General features: G+C 41.6%; 1 protein-coding gene across 1 annotated transcript in view; it reads right to left on the reverse strand.

Annotated features, from left to right (window-relative positions):
* RNF175 (ring finger protein 175) overlaps positions 1-3,149 on the reverse strand; it is a 35,252-nt gene extending 32,103 nt beyond the window's left edge. The window contains exon 1 of the mRNA XM_025439337.3: positions 3,025-3,149. Coding sequence (XP_025295122.3) covers positions 3,025-3,141 — 117 coding nt within the window. The 5' untranslated portion in view covers positions 3,142-3,149. The remainder of the gene's footprint in view (positions 1-3,024) is intronic.
* Between the last annotated feature and the right edge of the window lie 6,957 nt (positions 3,150-10,106).

The raw sequence follows: 10,106 nt of genomic DNA on the forward strand, positions 1-10,106 counted from the left end.
CCTCTCACAAAATCAGTCTGGGGAACCCTCTGCAGGTAAAGCATATGGTAGAGCAGAGGGTATGGCAAGGCGGGAGAAAAAGGTGTACTGCTTTGAAAAAAACAATGCATTGAAATCTCCTAACAGAGAGCGCACACTAATAGCTGAGTGTTCACTTTAGCTTTACAAAAGTGTTCAGAAAATGATTCTTTTATTACTAAACTGGTTTTATAGTGTATGATTAAATTTGTAAAACTGTTACATACATCAATCTCACACACACACACACACACACACACACACACACACTCTCTCTTTTAAAGATTCCATTCATTCACTCTTGAGAGACACAGAGACACAGGCAGAGGGAGAAGTAGGCTCCATGCAGGGAGCCCAATGCAGGACTCCATCCCAGAACCTGGGATCATGCCCCAAGCCAAAGGCAGATGCTTAATCACTGAGCCACCCAGGTGCCCCTACATCAGTATCTCTTGAATGCAACTGTTAGTTGATTGGCTCTCACCTTGAGCCAAAGATTGTCAACAGAGACATGCAGGGGAGAGGGGCTACTCCACCCATTCCTTTGAGACATGTGATAATAAATATAGATGGGCAGCCCGGGTGGCTCAGCGGTTTAGTGCCACCTTCAGCCCAGGATGTGGTCCTGGAGACTCGGGATTGAGTCCCACGTCGGGTTCCCTGCATGGAATGGAGCCTGCTTCTCCCTCTGCCTGTGTCTCTGCCTCTCTCTCTCTTTCTCTGTGTCTCTCATGAATAAATAAAATATTTAAAGTTTTTAATAAATATAGATGTACTGATGGGCAAAGAAGTAGAAAATAGTCTAAAGGCCAACCATGTCTAAGAGCTAATCTAACAGAGTCCCAACAGGGCCACCATGAGACCCAAATCTGTCCTTGACCACTGTGGAGTAACTTTATCTAGGCTCCTGGCTTTGTTAAACTGCCGGGTAGGATCACTCTAAGAAAGGCCACTATCACAGGCATCTGGCCACCTCCAAGGGGATCCTTAGGACCACAGAGTCCCTCTCAGTAGCCATAAAATAGAGGAGCTGTGTGACAGAACACAGAAACAGCAACCTTGGAGAGCTGAAGTGCAGTGACTAAGGGATACCAGTTGTACGTGAGGTATAGGGTGCAAGCAAAAGTAACAAGCCCACAAAGTTTTTTCAGGCAGCACAGCTTGTGCAGTGAGCAACAGGAAACAGTTTGAGAAGATCACTCCAGCTAATCAAGAGTTGTTAAGCTCAGGGACATCTATCTACCTGGTTCCAATGTCGCCTGAGTTGTCAAGGGTTAGAACCTCCAAAGGCAACAAGTCCTTCAAGTGGCTTTGGACTTATGAGCAGGTCTATGAGGCAGGTAGAGCCAGGGTATTAGCTCCATATCGAGTTGGTACAATGATATACATCTTCACAGGGTTGACAAAGGGGCAATTTCTTCAAACACAAGACAAGGACAGATTCTTTTTGGCATAAGCCACCCCCAAAATCATCAAATACATCAAATACAAATGGCAGAGGAGTAGTGAGACACAGTGTAGGTCAGTTGGTGCACATGACATTTCCTTGCAAGGGCAGGGGGCTTTCTATGCAAAATCTACCCCTGCGTTGCCATGGGAACTGAACATGTTTTTTAAAATATCTAATCCAGAGATTATTATCAGTTAGGGTTAGGGATGATGGAACAGGGATATGAATGGTTTCCTTAGGAAGCCAGTGTTCTTCCTACTTAAGAATTCCAGAATTCTGTATATTAGGTTATTTCCGTTTTGCAGATAAGAAAACCATGATTAAGATATATTTAAGGAGCTTTTTTTGATATTAGTGAATAACTAATGCAGTTTCACTCTAGTCAAAACAATTTGTTCAAGAGCAATATAGAGGATGTTTAGTTTAATTGGCAAGACATTGGAGGCAAGGCAGCAAAAGAATGTGTTTGCTTAAAAAAGCAAAGAGACAAGATTTCCCTTTCTAAAGAAAACACTCCAATTGTCTAAACTTAAACATTATACAGAATTCAAAAGAATTCCTTTAGATCCTGTGCTAGACAGGGAATAATTTCTATGATGGGTAAAAATAAAATACAGTAAAATACTGGTCTAAGCCAGCACTTCCTACGTCTGTGACATTATTTTTACAATGACCAGTCCAAGACCCAGAGCCCTGTGGAGTATTAATTGAAGACGTTCTTTCTTTGCAACATACTCAAGTCTAAATGATTGGTTCTTCAATGTGGTCTCAGATCGGGTGCACCAGCACCACCTGGGAACTTGTTAGCCATGCAAATTCTTGGGCCCCTATTGAATCAGAGACTTTGGGGGTGGGACCTGGGAATCTGATTAATAATCTGATTCACCTCTCCGGGTGATTCTGATGCACCTTAAGAATTGAGAACCACTGCTCCAAACATGGCAATGGCAAGGTCTCATCCAAGATGGCCTTGGCTGTGATCTCAGGATCAGGCCCTGAGGTGGCAAAGTTCCAGTGGACATGCTCAGGTGGGATTGATCTGTGCAAATGGGATCACGCTCTGTGTTGCTGAGGTGAGCACAACGTTTGCACTAACACATTTCCATAGATATGCAATCTATGGATGCCAAGAGAGTTTCTTGCTAACAAAAAGGAAGTTAGCCTCAATCTTTTGTTTCTGCTGTTCCAAATCCTCCTTCTCCTAGGCCATTGGTCGAAGTTGTTCAGGCTAAAGGAAAACTGATTTACTTAAACCACGGTCTCTTAGTCTTGTCACTATTGATATTTTATCGTGAGGAGCTGTCCTGGGCATGTTTAGTGGCATCTGTGGCCTCTACCCACTCGATGCCAGAAGCAATTCCCATCCTCTTCCCCGCTCCCACTAAGGCATGACAATCAAAAATGCTTCCAGATGTTGCCAAGTATCTCCTGCGGGTGAAACTGCACCCTGTCGAGAACCACTGACTGAAACCAAAGCATTTCCTTCAAAGTGGTGAGAAGGGAGGGATGTGGCAGGAGGAGGAGCAGGCTCCCAGAGGCCCCGGGGGGCAACTCACGTTGTAGGACGGGCCGTGCCTCTGTCTCCACTGTACCAGCACTATCTGGGCGATGACCAGGGTGCAGAGGAAGATTAAGATCATCTCCACGTGCATGGACTCATGGCCACGGTGCATCTTGTACATCTTCTCCTGCTGCAGGCTGCAACCAGCAAATGAGGTCATCTGAAAAAGCCTTCAACCCTTGCACAGCACATTTAGGGGGAAAAGAAATGTCTGGGCTCATAGAAAGCCATCGGAGATTTCAAACATAGGGGGTTTTAAGCTTTGATTATGGTTTTCCTAAGTTTTTCTTGGTTTTTCCTTTATACCCAGGCTTGAGGAGGGGGAGGCAGAGGGGAGGAGCCTGAGTGCAGCAGGGGAACCAGTTCCTCTCAGCCTTAGCTAGCCTGTGTGGTTTTGGTCTCAGCCTTGTCCTTTCACGTTAAGTGATGGGGCAAAAAAAAAAAAAAAAAAGGCAGGGATGGGCTCTGGAAAGACCGGGGGATGCCAGTCCCTGATCTGCTATGTCATTGCCACACAGACCCGTGGAAGTCACTCATCCTCTCGGCACCTCAGTATCCTCCTTTGCAAACTTAAAATATGATCCCTCTGTACTTCATGAGATTGTTCGAGAACTGCAACATCCATGTTATTTTATTTGTTCTTAAAGAAGCATAATAATTAGTAGATTAAAACATGAAATTGCCATTTTTGAAAGTCAAAATACTAAAATCATGGTAATTTCAAGTAACCTTTAATATTCTGAAATAAAAGGATATCCTGCAGATGGTGCCAATGGACCGAATATTACCTAAAGGGCTCCAGAAAATTCCTGAAGGAGCTGTATACATTTTTATTTTATTTTAAGGAGAAAGAAGAAGCCTAACTATTACCTTAGGCAGGCATAAACGTTTGGAGGATGGCTGAGTATCTCAGTTTTTAGTTGGACTCTGGGTCTGTATAACGGTAGAGGAGACACTATAGTAGTATGTCACCTGGTTTAAATTCCTATAGCAGAGGTGGCTTCAGATAAAGCCGAGCGCAGTGGTTCTTTATGTTGGCTGCAAATTGGAAATCACTAGAGAGCTTTTTTTTTTTTTTTAAGATTTTATTTGTTTATTTGACAGAGAGAGAGCGAGACAGAGCATGTGAGCACGAGCAGGAATGGCAGGGAGAGGCAGAGGGAGAAGCAGGCTCCCCTGGAGCAGGGACCCTGGATCATGACCTGAGTCGAAGGCAGATGCTTAACTGACTGAGCCACCAGGCACCTGTCACTGGGGAGCTTTTTTTTTTTTTTTAAGATTTTATTTATTTATTCATGAGAGAAAGAGAGAGAGAGAGAGAGGCAGAGACACAGGCAGAGGGAGAAGCAGGCTCCATGCAGGGAGCCCGACGTGGGACTCGATCCTGGGTCTCCAGGATCAGGTCCTGGGCTGAAGGCGGCGCTAAACCACTGAGCCACCCGGGCTGCCCACTGGGGAGCTTTTAAAAGTCCCACTGTCCAACCTGTGACCAGATCAATCAAATGACCATTTCTGCATGTTCTGGGCTGATCTGTGCCCACCCGAATTCATATGTTGAAGTCCTGCCCCTGTTCCTCAGGTGACTGTATGTGGAGACAGGAATTTAAGGAGGCAAATAAGGTGAAATGCCATCGCTGAATGGGCCCTAATCCAATCTGACCCGTGTCCATTGAAGAAGAGGATATTTGGATAGAAACTCACACAGAGGGAAGACTGCGTGAAGATGCAGTGAGAAGGCAGGCATCTGCAAGGCAAGGAGAAGTGTCAGGAGAAACCAAACCTGGGACACCTTGACCTTTGACCTCTGGCTCCCAGAAGGGTGAAAAAATAAAGTTCTGTTGTTTAAGCCACCAGGGCTGTGGTACTGGTATGGCACTTCAAGATCCACATGTGATTTTTAGGTGCAGCCAAGATCGAGAACCACTGGGCTATAGGAAGACCCAGCAGTCCAGGGTCAAGATTAGGGACAGTGGGAAAATTATGAATGTTGCCAATCAAGTACTTTATAAATAGTGGTTAGCATTATCTTTCACCCCAGTGGGGCACCATACGTCACAAAATCTCTTGAAGTTTCCACTTACGACTGGCTATAGTGTGCATTTAATGTACCGATTAGAAAACACTGCAGGGTAATGTCTGTGCTATAAGACTGTGGCCTTTTTTTTTTTTTTTTTTTTTTTTTTTTTTTTTAAGACTGTGGCCTTTTAAAGGCACTCATTGGGTCTGCGGTTGGGTTCTCCCCCTTTACCAGTAATTTATCCAGCTACTCTAAAAAGTACCAAGTGCCTCCGAAAAGGGCACTGAGGCTGCCCCCTGCTGGAGATGTGTGGAAATGAGCCTGCGGAGCCTAGTAAATATTCCTGCCTGAGTTGAGCTTCTTTGGGATGGAATCTTAGAGCCTTAATGCTGGAAGGTACACTAGATGTGCTGAAACCCCTACGTTTATCAAATGAAGAGGCTTAAGTCCGTATCAGGTAAGCAGTCTGAATAAAATTACATTGTTAACGGTCTGTGTGTGTTGGAAGCTGAGCTTAAGACAAGACTGATTTTCAGAAGCTCATTAAAAAATGCGCTCATTTCTCTGAAGAAATGGGAAGTGAAGAAAAACAAAGTACAAGCACTTATAGTTTTTACAGTCCCTAGTCCAAAATATCTATTTAATATTCTTTTCAGTGAATAGACTTTCAACTTATGCCATGTAGATAGAAGAGTGAATTTATCATCGATCTAAAATGGACTTGCATGGATATAAAACAAAATATGCTTTTTGACATTCATCTCTTTTGTGTATATATAATGAAAACACATCTCAAATATGAAATGGATAACCTATGTGGATGTACCTTGCAAAGTATAAAGTAGTATGCAAATATAGTAAGTGTTTCCTATTTTGATTAGGAATACATTCAGAATTGATTACCATCATGCAAAAAAGGAGGAACTTTTCATTTTTATTTCATTTCATTTGGTGCCCAAGGGCCCTAATGGCCCCATAGTAAGTACCAGAACACAGGGGAAATAGCATATAAAGAAAACCAGATGGATCTTGTGCCTAAAATAAATACTGACTTGACACTGCCTTATTTTGAAGGACATACAAATCCAGCTTTGTAGGACTGCATGGAACACACTGTAGGAAACATGGAATCCCTGTGGTGTCGGTTTATCTTTGCCCATCCATGCTATGCTAACCCACCTTCTGTAGCTCAAGGTATTTACAAATAAATCATGCTTTGTTTAATTTCTCAAAATGCTAAGGTGGAAATGTAACTTTTAGTATAATAGCTGTAAAAAATGTAAATATTAATCACTTACTTCCACTCATCATCCGCAGAAAGCTTTGTTTGAGAGATCTGAAAGAAACAAAAAGAGCCCTTCTCAAAATTTCTTTGTTTTTGCAGCTTGTATTTTACAGCATTAAATGGAAAACCCAAACCATGAAAAATAGTGATGTTTTCTAGCACTAGAATAACTTAAGATGACAGCCCTAGTAGAATATTTGCTTATGGAAGTAACACACACCCACACACCCCAAAACAAAAGGGTAATAAGATTACTATTAATAAATATTTGATTCTGCTCCTAAGTCAGAGAACCAGATGCAGCTTCATTTCTGTAGTTTACCAGGCAATTTAGTCTAGGTTGTAGAGTGTGGCCTCCCAATAGGCAGCATCACCCTGGCTTTTGAGATATATGCGAATCCCAGAGAATCTCTCTTGCTGGTGTCCCCAGTGATGCCAATGAATGAATATCTCCACATTCAAGGTTTTGGAGACAGAGCTGACCAGAGGCTCTACCTGTTTAGAGCATTTTTTGTGTCCTGCTTATTTAATTTAAGGCCTTGCCCTTGCAGACTGAGCTGGAGAGCATAGAGACTACCCCAGGAAGTGCTTTTGTATGACCTACAGATTGTAGCCACAGGCTGCCTGCCTTCCCTCGATCACTGCTAATCCACTACATTTGGTTATTTGGAGCCTTTAAGGCAATCCTTGAAAAGGTATAACTTATAATTTTTATGGAGAGCACAGAGAGCTTAATCCCTAGTTCTATATGTTAAAAGCTAAGCTCCCCAATGATGGCAAAGAAGGGAAGGCAAATATAACATTTGTTACACAAATATGATACTACCTAGGTTTTTTTCTATATATTTTTTCAAATGGCATCAGCAAGTTTGACAAATGGGAAAAAACAATGCCATTTATAGTTCAATCTAGGTTTCTCTGGCTCCGGTAAAGATTCCATAATAAAATCTGTGCTTCTGCCAGAGGCTTGAGGGATTCTCTTAGAAGAGAGAACAAGACTTCAGATAATACAGCTAAGTAGGGGCTTGGGCAATATTTGCACAATGCCAGGACTTGCCAGGTTAATGCCAGGAAAGAGGAAGTGGGGAAAGCAGCAAGTGATGCTGGCAGCTTCTCTATGGCTCCCTGCTCCTGGATGATCCCATCAGGTGGTCCCTGATATTCAAACAGAGGTCAGAACAGCTGGGCTCCATGCTGCCCTCTAGGAGCAAAGCCTTAGTGGCAACCCTTAGGGAGTAGCAGCACCTGAGTCCCCACCTGACAGGTCCCTCTCTGCTGACTGGTGTTTTGGGGTAGAAAACATTGTTATGGGTTTAGAGCCATGAATGATGCACCCATTTAGCACCGCCAGCACTGGACATTGAGCTAACTCGTTCCTTGGGTAACTTTGGGCACATCAATAGCCTGTGATTGTCTCAGTTTCCTTATTAGAAACTGGGGATTGATAGAATAGCTGCTCTTGTTAGCTTTGGTGGGACTGTTGTGAGTATAAATAAGATTTGTTGGTGCTCAACCCAAGGGCCAATTATCTCAATAGAAGTTATAACTTACTACTTCTACTACTCTCTTCTACTTCTCTTTTTGCTATTCAGCATCACAGGTTCACAGTGCTTCTTATTAAAAATCAATTTTAAAAAGGGAACCGAGTCTTTAGTTGAGAAGAAAAATTACTTTTGCCTATGACTAATTATATAACCCTGGGCATAAATGTGTAACTATTCACCAGATTACAAGTCATTTTTAATGAAGCATGATAAATTATTCTACTGAAGACCAGGAAAGCTTAGGGAGTAGAAATTATAGCTGAAAAGATTTCTACTAAACACAAGTAAGAACTTTGTTAGATCAAGTATACTGAAAAACACTCATTTCCTGGGGATAAAGTGAATATGATGATGATGATGATGATGATGATGATGATGATATTTTTGGAGACATCTCTTTTCTAGTGATAGTCCCCCGTAGTACGATATTTTTTTTCGAGGGTGGAGTCTACTTTTTGACAATTTTTTTTTTCTGGTATGCTATTATGCAAGCCCATTCAATATCTTATGAGGATTTATTTTGGAAATTAAAATGACACTAAAATTCATCTGGAAAGATGAGCATGTCTAAGGATAGTGCGGAAAACTCAAGAGAAGAGTAAAGACTGGACATTTGGCCTGCCACGTACTGAAATGCACAATAAAGCCACAGAAATTAATTAAAAGTATTACTGGTCCAAGGAACAGATCCAAGTACGCATGATAAATGAGTCACTTCAAATCAGCGAGAAAAAAAAAATGGATTGTTCGACAAATGTTGCTGAGACAACTGGTTAGGCATTTGAAAAAATATATATACAGCTGGATCCACACTCCACATCTCAAAATAAATTCCAGATGTACCAAATATTTGAATGTAAAAAAGAAAGTCTTAAAAGCACTAGAAGAAAATATGGGTAAATGTTTTGGTAATCATATAGTGGACAAAATATTCTTAAGTACTGGAAAAATTTTATGGAGAAGGGTAGACATGCAGATCCCATGGGGTCAAAACCGCATTCATAGGGACTTGCCTTATCTGCAAACTAAATATTTAGTTGAGGAAGTCAGAATGCAATTATTACAAGTAAAGACGCTAGGGATACATTGATAATTAAGGTTAATATTATATTTATTACTACTTTTCAGGGTTTGTCTGAAACTAATTGATTGGAAGTCAATTGTACTAGCTGATACTAAAGAAGTAGAATCCTCATCAGTAAATAGAAACTATAGGAATAATCAGACTACATCAACGAAATGTCAGTAACATGCAGCAGCTTCAAATCCGAAATGGTGGTTGGATGTAAAATGGAAATATAATTGTTGAAGGAAATAGACAATGAGGAAAGTTGAGCCAATAATTACATGTAATCCGTGGAATCCTATGGCTATGAAGAAGGTAGAGCCATAGACTCCATCTGAGATAGTAAAAGATGTTTTGTAGTATTCTGAAGCTTGAAGAAGTGTAAAATAAACACCTAGGTAAATAGTGATGAATAGGGCTTGGAACATGTGTTTGCGGTTTCCTTCTATAAGGCTGTGGTGGGCTCAGGTCACCGAGACTCCGGAGGCTAAGAGAACAGAGATGTTGAGTAGTGGAACTTCTAGGGGATTAAGGGGAACGATGCCTGTAGGCGGCCAGCAGCCCCCAAGTTGGAGGGTTGGACCTAAACTAGAGTGGTAAAAAGCTCAGAAGAATCCCGCAAAGAAGAATACTTCTGATACAATAAATAAAATTATTCCATAGCACAGTCCTTTTTGGACAATGGGAGTCTGGTATCCCTGGAATGTACTTTGTTGGATGACATCTCATCATCATTGATATATAGTTAGTGTGTTGGTTGTCAGCCCTAATGCTAGTAGGGCTATTGAGTTAAAGTGAAATCGTATGATTAAGCCTGAAGTCATAAGAAGGGCTGAAAGAGCTGCTGTTAGTGGTCATGGGCTTGGGTTTACTATGTGATAAGCATGAGTTTGGTGGGTCATTAGGTGCTATCATGTAGATATAAACTCACTAGCAGGGTGAAAACATAGGCTTGAGTTAAGGCCATGGTGAATTCGAGAATGGTCTCAGTGATTATATAGCATTAAGGCAGAACAAGTTTCAAAATATGAAAGTGGGACTATTTCAAGAACGATTGTTATAAAACTATGATTGGATCCACAGATTTTGGAGCACAATACAAGGCCTCAAGTTTAATTACCCAGCAAATTTCTTCAAATTCTCCAATCTCTTAGGCTATTATCCT

The sequence above is a fragment of the Canis lupus genome, chromosome 15, assembly GCF_003254725.2.
Source record: "Canis lupus dingo isolate Sandy chromosome 15, ASM325472v2, whole genome shotgun sequence".
Taxonomy (NCBI): domain Eukaryota; kingdom Metazoa; phylum Chordata; class Mammalia; order Carnivora; family Canidae; genus Canis; species Canis lupus.